General features: G+C 45.8%; 1 protein-coding gene across 3 annotated transcripts in view; it reads left to right on the top strand.

Moving 5' to 3' along the window:
- The window catches only part of LYST (lysosomal trafficking regulator), an 864675-nt gene that overhangs the window by 244584 nt on the left and 605538 nt on the right, over nt 1-14553 (top strand). For all 3 annotated transcript variants that reach the window (XM_063917604.1, XM_063917602.1, XM_063917605.1), the window contains exon 4: nt 10065-12081. In XM_063917604.1, coding sequence (XP_063773674.1) covers nt 10065-12081 — 2017 coding nt within the window. The remainder of the gene's footprint in view (nt 1-10064; nt 12082-14553) is intronic.

Below are 14553 nucleotides of genomic sequence, written 5' to 3'. Positions count from 1 at the left end.
CCCTTGACAGGGACAGGATTTTATTGTCTATAGAGCATTTTAAGGATGCATTTCTATATATGTGTGATGCGCAGAGGCATATTTGCATTCTGGCATCAAGAGTAAATGTGATGTACATATCTGCCAGACGAAGACACGACAGTGGTCAGGTGAGGCAGATTCCAGACGGCATATGGAAGTATTGCCGTATAAAGGGGCGGTCCATTGGACCTGGTGGCCATGGCAACAGCTGAAAAATCCACCTTTTGTTACCCCGAGTCACATATTGGCAGAAAAGGACACAGTCTTTTCAGTCTCAGTCCTTTCGTCCCCATACGGGCAGGCGGGCGAAGGCCAGTCATATCTGCCCAGGGGGAGAGGAAAGGGAAGAAGACTGCAGCAAGCAGCTCATTCCCAGGAACAGAAGCTCCTCACGGCTTCTGCCAAGTCCGCAGCATAACGCTGGGGCCGTACAAGCGGACTCAGGTGCGGTAGGGGGTCATCTCAAGAGTTTCAGCAACACTCGCAAGGGAACTCCGGGATCCTACATGTAATATCCCAGGTGTACATTGGAAATTCGAGACGTCTCCCCCTCACACAATTCACAGGCTGTATTCCCAGCAGGTGATAATCAAAGTACCCTTCTTACAACAAGGAAGGGGGTAGTATTCCACACTATATTGTGGTACTGAAGCCAACCGGCTCGGTGAGATCTGAAATATTTGAACACTTACATACAAGCGTTCAAATCAAGATGGAGTCACTCGGAGCAGTGATAGCGAACCAGGAAGAAGGGGACGATATGATGTCACTGGATATCAGGGACGTTTACCTACAGGTCCAAATTTGCCCTTCTCACCAAGGGTACTTCAGGTTCCTGGTACAGAACTGTCACTATCAGTTCAGACGCTGCCGTTTGGATTGTCCACGGCGCCCCGGGTCTTTACCAAGGTAATGGCCGGAATGATGATTTTTCTTAAAAGAAACATGGACGCTTTCCTGATAAGGGCAAGGTCCAGAGAACAGTTGGAGGTCGGAGTAGCACTATCTTAAGTAGTTCTACGACAGCACGAGTGGATTCTAAATATTCCAAAATCGCAGCTTTTTCCGACGACACGTCTACTGTTCCTAGGGAAGATTCTGGACACAGTCCAGAAAAACGTGTTTCTCCCAGTGGAGAAAACCAGGGAGTTATCCGAGCTAATCGGGATCCTCCTAAAACCAGGAAAAGTGTCAGTGCATCATTGCACAAGAGTCCTGGTAAAAATGGTGGCTTATTACGAAGCAATTCCATTCGGCAGATTTCCCGCAAGAACTCTTCAGTGGGATCTGCTGGACAAATGGTCCGGATCGCATCCTCAGATGCATCAGCGGATAACCCTATATCCAAGGAAAAGGGTGTCTCTCCTGTGGTGATTACAGAGTGCTCATCTTCTAGAGGGCCGCAGATTCGGCATTCAGGATTGGATGCCGGTGACCACGGAGGCCAGCCTGAGAGGCTGGGGAACAGTCACACAAGGAAAAAATTTCCAGGGAAGTGTGATTAAGTCTGGAGAATTCTCTCCGCATAAATAAGCTTAGAGCAAATTTATAATGCTCTAAACTTAGCTAGACCTCTGCTTCAAGGTCAGCCGGTATTGATCCAGTGGGATAACATCACGGCAGTCGCCCACGTAAACAGAAGGGCGGCACAAGAAGCAGGAGGGCAGTGAAAACTGCAAGGATTTTTCGCTAGGCGGAAAATCATGTGATAGCACTGTCAGCAGTGTTCTTTCCGGGAGTGGACGACTGGGAAGCAGACTTCCTCAGCAGGCATGACCTCCACCCGGGAGAGTGGAAACTTCATAGGGAAGTTTTTCAACATGATTGTGGACCGTTGGCAAAGACCAAAGGTGGACATGATGGCGTCCCGCCCGAACAAAAAACGGGACAGGTATTCCGCCAGGTCATGAGACCTTCAGGCGATAGCTGTGGATGTTCTGGTAACACCGTGGGTGTACCAGTCTGTGTATGTGTTCCCTCCTCTGTTTCTCATAACCAGGGTATTGAGAATTATAAGACATAGAGGAGTATGAACTATACTAGTGGCTCCGGATTGGCCAAGAGGGACTTGGTACCCGGAACTTCAAGAAATGCTCACAGAGGACTAAGGGCCTGGGGAGCTAAGAAGGGACTTGATTCAGCAAGTACCATGTCTATTCCAAGACTTACCGCGGCTGCGTTTGACGGCATGGCGGTTGAATGCCGGATCCTGAGGGGAAAAGGCATTCCATAAGAGGTCATACCTACCCTGGTCAAAGCCAGGAAGGAGGTGACCGCACAACGTCATCACCACATGTGGTGAAAATATGTTGCGTGGGTGAGGCCAGGAAGGCTCCACGACGGAAATTCAACTAGGTCGATTTCTACACTTCCTGAAAACAGGAGTGTTTTGGACCTCAAATTGGGGTTCATTAACATTTAAATTTCGGCCCTGTAGATTTTCTTCCAGAAAGAATTGACTTCAGTTCCTGAAGTCCAGATTGTAAAGGATGTATTGCATATACAGCTTTTTTGTGCCCCTAGGGGCACCGTGAGATCTCAACATAGTGTTGGGATTTCTTAAAATCATATTGGTTTGAACCGCTCAAATCTGTGGATTTGAAATATCTCACATGGAAAGTGACCATGCTGTTGACAAATATCTCACATGGGAAGTGACCATGTTGTTAGCCCTGGCCTCGGCCAGGCGATTGTCAGAATGGGCGGCTTTGTCTTACAAAAGCCCATATTAAAATTTTCCATTTGAACAGGACAGAACTGGGACTCGTCTCCAGTTTCTTCATAAAGGGGTGTCAGCGTTTTCACCTGAAACAACCTCTTGTGGTGCCTGCGGCTACTAGGGACTTGGAGGACTCCAAGTTACTAGACGTGGTCAGGGCCCTAAAAATATATATATATATATATATATAGTTAGGACGGCTGGAGTCAGAAAGTCTGACTTGCTGTTTATACTGTATACACCCAACAAGCTGGGTGCTCATGCTTCTAAGCAGTCTATTGCACGCTGGATTTGTAGTACAATTCAGCTTGCACATTCTGTGGCAGGCCTGCCACAGACGAAATATGTAGATGCCCATTCCACAAGGAAGGTGGGCTCATCCTGGGCGGCTGCCCGAGGAGTCTCGGCATTACAACTTTGCCGAGCAGCTACGTGGTCAGGGGAGAACACGTTTGTAAAATTTTACAAATTTTGATACTCTGGCTAAGGAGGACCTGGAGTTCTCTCATTCGGTGCTGCAGAGTCATCCGCACTCTCCCGCCCGTTTGGGAGCTTTGGTATAATCCCCATGGTCCTGACGGAGTCCCCAGCATCCACTAGGACGTTAGAGAAAATAAGAATTTACTTACCGATAATTCTATTTCTCGTAGTCCGTAGTGGATGCTGGGCGCCCATCCCAAGTGCGGATTGTCTGCAATGCTTGTACATAGTTATTGTTACAAAAATCGGGTTATTACTATTGTTGTGAGCCATCTTTTCGGAGGCTACTTCGTTTTGTTATCATACTGTTAACTGGGTTCAGATCACAAGTTGTACGGTGTGATTGGTGTGGCTGGTATGAGTCTTACCCGGGATTCAAGATCCTTCCTTATTGTGTACGCTCGTCCGGGCACAGTACCTAACTGAGGCTTGGAGGAGGGTCATAGGGGGAGGAGCCAGTACACACCATGTGACCTAAAAAGATTTTTTAGATGTGCCCTGTCTCCTGCGGAGCCCGCTATCCCCCATGGTCCTGACGGAGTCCCCAGCATCCACTACGGACTACGAGAAATAGAATTATCGGTAAGTAAATTCTTATTTTTTTTTTTTTTAAAAACTCATGTCGACCTTTTGACCTGTCGACCTAGAACATGTTGACCTAAAGACCCTGTCGACCTAGTTACTGTCGACCAATAGTGGTCGACCTAGACATTGTCGACCTAGTTACTGTCGACTTTCAATCCGGATCCCGATATCAGTCCCCACTGCAGTTAAATTATTTCTGCATTGTATGTGACTTTTGCTAGTGCTGCTGCTTGTACTCCTCTCTCTTCCTCACTGTACATTGTACTGATATCCATGTCCTTTTTTTTTTGTTATAAGTGACAACACATTACAGTACATTGTATTTGCGAGGGCTCATTGTCACATAATGTTCCTGTTAAATGCTGCACATTACCATATTTTGTGTGTACTCTCCTGGCAGTTATGTCTAACAAAAGGAAGGCTAAGCAAACTGGGTCACCTACTCTGGTAGCATGTAATACCTGTAACATAGTGGTTTTACCTTAGGATTTATCACAGGAGGGGCAGGGCACAGCTTGTCTTTTGCCTCTGAGCACATCAGCCCCCCCACTTACAGTAAAAGAACCTTGCTACCCCACCTGTGGCTCCCCCTATGAGTCTACCGTAACCATTACATCCTACTGTGCCTCCCCCTATGGGTTTCCAACAGCCATGTTTGACTGAGGCGGTACACCTGTCAAACCGTAACGCAGGTGTCCTAAGGCGGGCTCAGGGAGGTCAGAAAACTCCTGTGGAGCAGATGGGCAAAAGCTTGCTTGATCTTAATTTTCTGTATTAATACAGGCAGTGAAAGCGGGGCCTCATGATCCTTCTGACTTTTTGTCTTTTAAGCAGGAGGTGTCAGAAAAGTTATCCCAGACCATTTATCAGACCATTGCAGCCCCAACTGTCCCTCCTTCTTGGTTGGATTCATTCTCTAACTTTATACAGAATTTGGCTGCTTCCTCTGTTGCATTCGAGCACATTTGTATAGGGCCAGGTAACACTGCCTGCACCTACTGCCACTAAGCGTAGTATGCCTTCCTCACAGTCTACGCCACTCTGATTGTGAGGAATCATCTGCTCCTGCAGGTCAGGCTGAGATTTCTGATGCAGAATCCCCCTCAGGGGACGAGGAGGTACACTCCAAATTTAATGTGGCTGCATTAATTACTGTAGTTCGGTCAAATTTTCACTTTAACTAGAAGACTCTAAACCAGCCCCTATAACTAAGGATCCTCTGCGCAAACGGCAGAAGGTAATGGTAGCAGAGTTTCCACACTCGGATCATTTTTCGGAAGCTAGAAATAAGGCTTGGAAAACTCCTAAGAAATGTATGGTTCCCAAAAGGCTCAGCAACTTTTACTCGTCACCCACAGCTGATTGTGCAAAATGGGAAAATCCTTCTGCGGTGGATGCTCATGTGACACATCCTCTCTATCCCAACTGTATCCTCTCTTAACGAACTACCGAACAGACAATTGGATGCGTATCTTAAATCTTTGAACTCCCTTACAGGAACCCCAGCCAAACTGGTTACAACTACAGCCTGGGTGGCTATAGCCATGGAAACTTGGGTCAACAACCTTGAACAGTTTCACGTTTGAACTTACCAAGGAACAATTGTCTCTAATGTCTGATATCAGGGATGCGACCTATTGCATTCGTGAAATTGCTTTGGATTCTGTTCTGTTATCCTTCAAAGTTTCCGCTATTTCTATTGCAGCACGCCACATGGCTCCGTTCCTGGAAAGCGGTTTTGGACACCAAGAAGGCCCTAGAAGCTCTACTGTACAAGGGTGATTTCCTATTTGGACCGGAACTGGACAGGATTGTCAATAAACTGGAAACCTCTAAGACAGCTTGCCTAACTTCAGCTTCCTCAGTGTGGCTTCGGGCTTCGTACTTTTGGTCCTTTCGTCCACAGGGCAAGGCCAAAGGTCTCGCACAGTCAAGGCCTCTAAACCCAAAACCAAGCAGGACTGGGCAGCTACATGTCCAACTACCAAGCCAGAGGATAAACCCTCAGCCTGAAGGGGCGGGCCTCCCCCTGGGGGACCCCAGGATGGGAGGCCAACATCTTCAGCTTGCCCACGCATGGTGTCAAATCACAACTGATGCCTGGGTCCAAGATGTGGTCTCTCACGAGTACTTTCCTTCCTGAAGAGTCAACCCAGACAGTACTTTCCTATCACTCCATTGACAGACCCTGGCAAAGCACAGGCACTGAAGTGAGTCATTTTCTCATTAATAGTCTGGTGTCATTATTCCTGTTGCATGGCCTCAACAGGGACAGGGGTTCTATTGTACACTCTTTTTTGGTTCAGAAACAAAATGGATCATACCGTCCCATTCTGAATCTGAAGTTGCTGAACAAATATCTCAAGGTACCCAAATTCTGTATGGAGACTCTCCATTCCATTGTCCTGGCTATGCAGCCTGGGGATATATAGTCTCCTTAGATATACAGGATACGTACCTACATGTACATATAGCACCCTGTCATCAACAATATCTTCACTTTGCTGTCCTACGTCAGCATTTCCAGTTACAGTCCCTGCCCTTCGGACTGTCCACAGCTCCCAGGGTGTTAACCAAGCTCATGATGGTGATGGCGGCTCATCTCTCGGTGACAGGGAATTCTGGGAATTCGAATACTCCTTTATCTAGACGTCCTCCTTCTTCTGGCGCAGTCTCCAGAGGTAGTGTCCCGTAACCTACAGAGTCATGGATGGCTGATCAACTGGGCCAGGTCCTCACTCATCCCATCTCAGAGGATGATCCACCTCGGAGCATTACTGGATGATTACATACAATGCAGTTGTGCATCCACAACCTACTTCACAGTCAACGGGTCTCGATCCATTTGGCAGTGCACCATGGTATCCACCTTCGACATGGTTTAATATGCCCAATTTCACTCCAGGACTCTACAACAGCTGATACTTTCCAGATGCATGGTCTTCCACAACAGATCAAATCTTAGACAATGATACTGTCACAAGATCTTCGGGCGTCCCTCTCATGGTAGCTACACACATCCAACCTGGACAAGGGGCGGTCATTCTGGAGTTCACGGTGGCCGATTCTTACCATAGACACCAGCCTCTTGGGATGGATAGCTGTCACGGGCCATCACTCCTTTCATGGCCTCTGGTCTCTAACAGAAAGGGATCTCCCGATGAACATCCTGGAACGTCGGGCAGTTTACCGGGGCCTTCCAATGGGTCATGTCCTTCTACAGGGTTCTCTGGTACAAATCCAGTCAGTCAATGCGACGGCAGTGGCTTATATAAATCAACATGGAGGCACTCACAGTGTGGCAGTGATGCAGGAAGTAACTCGGGATTCCTGCCTGAGCAGAACTCCATCTTCAGGCCGTCTCTGCAATATTTATTCTGGGAATCCTCAACTGGGAAGCAGACTTTCTCAGTCGACAGGATGTTCACGCTGGAGAGTGGTCTCTACATCCAACAATCTTTCAGTTTCTGGTGCACAACTGAGGTCTTCCAGACGTGGATATCATGGCCTCCAGGCTCAACCACAAAGGTCCAGTGTGCGGGGCTAGGACAGGAGATCTTTGAGTGAGCTTCTTGGACTCACTCACAGTCCCATGGACCTTTTGTCTGGCCTATCTCTTCCCTTCAGTGTCTCTCCTTCCCAGCACAGGTTCAAGGAGGGCGGCACGCTCATTCTCGTGGCTCCTGCATATCCCAGACTCCATTGGTTCATGGATCTTTAATGTCTCTCCATAGACGAGCCCTTCCCTCTACCTCTTCTTCATCCAGGATTGCTCTCTTAGGGGCCCTGTCTACATACGGACGAGCCTCACTTGTGTTTGACGGCGTGGCTCTTGAGACATCCATCCTAAGCAAAAAAGGCTTTTACAGTGCGGTGGTTGAAACTATGCTTTGGGTTCAGAAACCATCCTCAGCTTGCATCTATTACCGTATCTGGCACTCCTACTTCTTAGGATGCCTTAGAGGCGGCCCTAGCTATCCCTTACAGATGGGCTTAGCTATAGGTTTTCGCCTTGCTTCCCTGAAGGTTCAGATGTCGACCTTGTTTATCTATTTCCAGAAGAGACTGGCTCCCTTACCAGATGTGCGTACCTTCCTCCAGCATTCGTCCCTCCTGTTGCTCCATGGGATTTGTGCTTGGTTCTTCAAGCCTTACAACAGCCTCCTTTGAACCATTGGAAATGGAGGACCTCAAATGGCTAACTGTGAATACTGGCCATCGCTTCAGCACAGAGAGTGTCTGACTTGGGAGCGCTCTCATGTTGCCCCCCCCCCCCCCCCTTTTTGATATTTTACCAGGACCGGGCGGTCCTTAAGACTAGACCAGGATACCTACCTAAGGTAGTGTCTTAATTCCATATCGACGAATCCATTGTGGTACCAGCATTCCAGGAGCCTGGCATTTCACAAGAGGTATCCTCTTTGGATGTAGTCCGTGCTCTCAGGATCTATGTAGACCGTTCTAGTTCCGTTAGGAAAAAGGATTCCCTCTTCATACTCTGGATTCTACAAGCGTGGCTGGCCAGCTAATAAGCAAAAGCTGGCACGGTGGCTCCGCATGGCCATCTCACAGGCTTACATGCAGGCTGATCTTCCTGTTCCAAGTACAGTGTCGGCTCACTCTACTTGCTCTGTTGGACCTTCGTGGGCAGCCTGCCGTTGCGCGTCAGCTGAACAGCTCTAAAAGGGTGCTACATGGTCTACTGCCCACACGTTTCTTAGGTTCTATGCTTTTGATACATCTTCCTCTCGGGATGCAACCTATGACCACAGTGTCCTTTCAGCTTACGAGTGTACATCCCAGTGTTAACTCTGTGGAGACCAAGGACCCCTCTAGATGATAATAAGAGTTATGGTAAAATGTACCTTCGTTAACTCTTTTTTTTTTTTTTTTTTTTCTTCGAAGTCCATGGGATCCACGGGGCGCCCACCCTGACGCACCTAGCTTCAATGTGTTACTTTCTCAGTCAACAGTTCCCTTCTCCTCTTTGTGAGTGTTTCTCTTGTGTGTACCATTCTTCCTTCTCTCCTCTCTCCAGCTCCTGCTTTGCGCTTGTTATCTAAAATGTAAGTGCCTTCAATAGGCTCCACTGGTGACATATGAGAGCGGTCTTGAAAAATTTGGTTTCTCTGGGAGGTTTTTAGATTCAATTTCCGCATTGTATTCAGCACCTGGGGCTTATGTGTTTAGTAATGGCTTTCTGTCCTCTAAATTTTCCATTAGCAATGATACTCTGCAGGGGTGCCTGTTATCCCCTCTCATCTTTGCTTTTGTACCTGAACCCCCAGCGGAGCATGTACGTACTTTAACATTCAATGTTCTTCTCCGTCACTCAACTAGAATCCTTTCTAGCAGCTATTCATGTTATTTGATGAGTGCTCTAAAGCCTCTTATTATGAATTGAATACGTCCAAAACTGAGCTGTTCCTTTTGAATATCCCGCCCGCATTACCGTCTTCTCTTAAAGTTAAATACAGTATGATATTTTGGAAATCCCTTAAATATTTGGGGATCTCTCTCACTGTTAAAGAAGAAATCCTTCTGGAATATATCTATGGTATTTTATTACAACAACTTACTAATTGTTGGATAAATCATGAGGTTTCTTGGATGTTTCGAATGGCGACTGTTAAAATGTCCTTCCTCCCCAAATTATTGTACTTGTTTTGTTCAATTTCGAGACCTCTCACTCCCTCCTGGTTTTTGGGGCGTTATCCAATCACTTTTATTTATATATTGTATATGAACCCGAGGATTCATGTGGGCATTCTACAAATGTGCAGCAGTGTATATTGTGGGAAATGTGGTGATTTTTGATCAGGGGTGTACGGACAAGGTAGGCAGGAGAGGCAGTGCCTCACCTGTTATAGACCAGTATACTCCAGAGTTTTTACTATAACAATGATTAGAAGATATTTATAATATCTTCTTTTGTATTTTTCTTCTTTGTATAGTCAAAACTCTAGAGTATACTAGAGTATAACAGGAGACGCTCGGTCTCGCCTGATCGCACATCTCTTGGTAAATATACGTAGTAATTAGTGAACGTTTTGTTTAATCAACTGGGTAAGAGTTTAATGTCACATTGATGGACCCACGTATCCCTGCATCTGGTTTCAAAATCTCTGCTACTTCATTTCACAGAATAGAGCGTGGGAACAAAATATAAAGTAGTATTTTGAACCCATCATTTGCTGGGTCGTTAGATAAACCATCTTGATATAGTGTATTCATTGCAATTTTCATTATGTTTTCTCAGAGTTAAATCCATGTTCTGCTGAAATTGAATCTTTTCCTGCTAAAGAAAGTCTGCCAAATCTTCAGAAAAAGACTGATGGTGAAGGGACTTCCCATTTTGACTGTTTACATACATTAAATGTCAACTCACTGCCCCATAAATCAAGACGTCAGTCCAAAAACATACCTCGTTCTTTAAAGGAGGGAAAAAAACTACTATCTTCATCAGACTCAGAAGCAACCTTGGATGACAAGTCCTCATTGATCAAGCAGAGACATCCACAAATTTTAAAACCACCTTCTGTATACAATGTACAGGAGTCTAGCATAACTGATAAAGGTCCAGTATTGCAGAAAGCGGAAGGCAAACCAAATGTAGATATCAGGATTTGTGAGATTCCAATAGAGACACATTCATTACAAGAAATTGGCTCTCTGAAAAATAAGACAACCTCCCCTTTTGATCTTTGTCAAATATTGTTGTTTTTGCTTGAAAAAGTCTGCAGATTTGATATAACATTAAATCATAGTTCTTCACTTTCTGCTTCTGTCATTCCAGCATTAATAGAATATCTATCAGGTTTTGGTGATTGCTATTCACCTGTAAGGGCAACACTACCAACAGGTTGGACTGAGGAGCCTGTTGCATTAGTGCAGAGGATGCTGTTCCGCACCGTGTTATGCCTTCTGTCAGTAGACATTAGCAGTAAGGATGTTATGCCTGATAATCTTCGAAAAAATCTTACTGATTTGTTAAGAACATCTTTGAAATATAAATCGTACTTAAATAAAAAGACGTATTTACACCAAAAGCATTTAATGCAAGAAGTTGGTGACAACTTCAAATTACCACATTATCATCATGAAGCTTTTTTGATACCTGAACTCCTTGAAGGTGTTTTGCAGATCATATTATCATGTCTTAAGAGTGCAGCACCGAACCCTCTTTATTTCAGTCAAACTATTGAACTTTTGCATGAGTTTATACAGCATAGTGGATTTGATCTTTTTGAAAACACAATCCTTCGAATGGAATCTATAGGTTTGCAATATGAAACTCTCTATTCTCAGGCTGCAGACCATGTATTAATACTGATCAGTAGTGTAACAAAAATAATCAGTGTGATAAAAAAAGTAAAATCTGAGCAACTTCATCAGTCAATGTGTATGAGAAAAAGGCACCGGCGATGTGAATTCTCACACTTTATGCATCATCACAGAGACCTTTCAGGGCTTCCAGTTTCACTTTTCAAAAGTCAAATTTTCAAGAATCCTTTTGAAGAAGATGCATGTGGAGAAGTCCACTATCCTGAAAGGAGTTGCTGTATCGCAGTGTGTGCACATCAATGCTTGCATTTACTTCAGCGTGCATCAGAGAATGCTACATGCCTACAGATTCTCTTCGGTATCCAGAATGTTGGAATTTGCTGTTGCATGGATCCCGCATCTGTTATCACACCTCTTCTTTATGCTTTTAAGCAGCCAGCCTTAAAAAATGTACAACACCAAATCCAAGCTATCCTTGCAGATCTTTTATTGGATCAGTTGGGTGGAGGTGAAAGTCTGCCTACTGTTAAACAAGTGTCTTGCAACATATGTGTTATGGATGGTGATCATTTAGCTGAATTGCAGGATACAATTCATGGCAAAGCTGAGTCAACTTCTTTAACTGGTTTGTGTAGCACATCTTACAGGTTTCAAGGTGTTTTACCAAGCAGTGGCTCAGAAGACATGATGTGGAAATGGGATTCCTTGGAAGCTTATCGGGAACCTGTTTTTGGAGATAATCCATTACTGAGTTTGCAGATTGCTGACCACATTTGCCACCTAATCCAAAAAGGAAATGCAGTTATTAAGTGGAAAATATATACCCTTCTTTTTAATGGAGTCTTGCAAAGAGGGGTGGAGATGGCTCATCATTCTCAACAGATGGGCATTTCTACAATATGCAGCCAGACAGGCAGCTGTCACAAAAGTTGTTTACCAGAAGAAGTGATTAAGATTTACTTAAAAGTTTTACCGGAATTACTGAAATCCAGGTTAGTGATTATCATTTTTGAATGTCTCTTTTTATAGTTACTCTTACATAGTTTTCCACACTTAAAGTAAACCCCCCCAAAGTTCCCTTTTAATAAATTGACTTATACAATACCGGTTGAGTATCCCTTATCCAAAATCCCACATTTTGTGTATTAAAAGTTTGTGTGTAGTATTTAAAATGAGTTTTGATAAAACAAATTACCTTTTTTTCTGGTTATCCTATATCTCTGGCCATTTTAAAAGGGGATTTTTGGTTATTTCCTCTGTAACCACAGAAGGACAGTACAAGTTTAATAGAGCCAGGCAAGGAGAGGCTGTAACCTAGTGAAACTGTTGGAACAACCAAAACACAGAACAGTAGGTAAACGATGGTCAAGACAAAAAGCACATGACTGAGCACGAGGCAGGGGACGCAGTGTTCCCCAGTTTGACTCGAAGATCAGATTTCAATGGTAAGTAACAAAAAATCCCCTTTTCTTCAGGGTCCATGGTCTCCACAGGGTTAACCTTGGGGGTATGCTTGGTGGAGGCACGGATCAGGCACTGAACAGCAAAGCATTTGAGACTCCCAGGATGCACTGGGTCCCTCTCCCCTCATACCACGCCCACAGCTCAGGCTCTTCAGTTTTGTTCTGTATCAGCAGGACCTGGTAACCGATTAACAGTGGGGCTGCATGCCGCTGCCCAAGCTTTTACATTTTTACACTTTATTTTACTTTTTCAACTGAATAAACAGCGCAAGCAAGTCCCTTGGATGCCAGCGCTGCTGCTCCAACACCCCCACCGCTGCCGCAACGCCAGCTTCGGCTAGGGGATTTCGGTGAGACCCTGTAGCCTGACACTAGCAGAGGCAGACAGGAGACTACCCACTCTGCAAACCGGACTCATGGGGGACAGGTAAGGTGGTTTCCCGCACGTGGGACCTGTGTTTGCGGCAGTCCTATACCACCGGTTCAGGGAGAATGGCCACCGGTGCTGTCGTGGACCCAGACAATTGTGTGACCTTGGGCTTCACTAGTCCACCAGGGCATATTGTACTGGCGCTGAGAGACATTTATACAGGCCAGAGAATCGGTGATGGATGTCAGCAAGGGTAGGAAGCACTTCTACAGCGGCCCCTCCGCCAGCCCAGGGCTCCATTCTGTTGGGTTCTTCCAACCCTGGGCTACTCCTCCCTCGTCCTCTTTCCTCACAGAGACGCTGGCCAGCCATTACAGAAGCTCTGCAGGTCTCCGGGAACGCTGGGTTTGCTCTCCCTGTATATGCCTCTTTGAAGTCAGGTGACACACAGCGCTGAATCCTACCATCTCGCAGAACTGGTTAGTTGATATCAGTGCCCACTGCTGTTAAATTGTATTTTCTGCATTGTATGTGACTTAATATTAGTTCTGCTGTCTGTACTTTTATTTTTCTCTGTAAAACAATATTTCTGCAGCGGGGTACAGTGGTATTCCACAGGGAATAACATCGGGGTGTAGAGTTGGATCTTGATCCGAGGCACAAACAGGCTAAAGCTTTGACTGTTCCCAGGATGCATTGCACCGCCTCCTCTATAACCCTACCTCCAGGCACTGGAGCTCAGTTTGTAAGTTGGTTCCTGCAAAACAGGCCTCTTAACAGGTGGGGCTGCGCTAGGCAGCCCTGAAAAGCGCATTTTTTGAAGACTTCAAGGGCCGCAGCACTTTTTTCAGTCTGACATTCTGTGCTGCGGCTCCATCACCTCCCCAGCAGCGCTGCATACTCCTGCTGCCTGGTTCCCGGGTATTTGCGGGTGAGGCGCATCTTACTTAAGGCACACACCGCTGACACTCTCCTGGATCGCGTGGCTACACATCAGGGAGGAGGTAAGAGGGTCCCCCAGGTGGGACTCGCCGGTAAATCACGATTTGGTCGCGGTCCCAGGAGACGGACCGCGCCGCTGGCGTGGACACTGTACTGCACCGGGACCCCATTATATCCACCAGGGCAAGGGAGCACGGGTCGGATTTACTAAAATCCGTTTGTTATAGGCTCCACAGTACCCGTTGGTGAAGACCAGCATAGGGGATAAGGCGCTGACCTGTAGCCCCTCCCTGAGCTTCCGGGCGCTGGTGTTCCCGCCCTGGAGCTGCATTTCACTCTCCCTCACTCCATGACTGAGATTTTGGTGCCATCTTCACTACTAGCTGGGCTGATCTCCGGGACTGCAGGCTACTGTCTCCTCTGTAAAGCCTCCTTCCTCATCAGCGCTGTGCTTTTACAGACACTTAAGTATTCTACATGTCATTTTAGACCGTGTTAGTTAAGAAAAAGTGTACTGCTATCTGAATATTTGGTACAAGTATTCTGTGATATACATCCAGTATCTACTGTGCATTGTTATATCTATACTCATACATATTTATATGTAAATTACTAGTACAGTGCAGCTTTATTGTTTATATGTAATAACTTCTGCATTGTACATGTGACTGAGTGTGCCTGTAACTGTT

The sequence above is a fragment of the Pseudophryne corroboree genome, chromosome 4, assembly GCF_028390025.1.
Source record: "Pseudophryne corroboree isolate aPseCor3 chromosome 4, aPseCor3.hap2, whole genome shotgun sequence".
Lineage (NCBI taxonomy): Eukaryota > Metazoa > Chordata > Amphibia > Anura > Myobatrachidae > Pseudophryne > Pseudophryne corroboree.
This window is presented reverse-complemented; position numbering and strand designations above follow the sequence as displayed.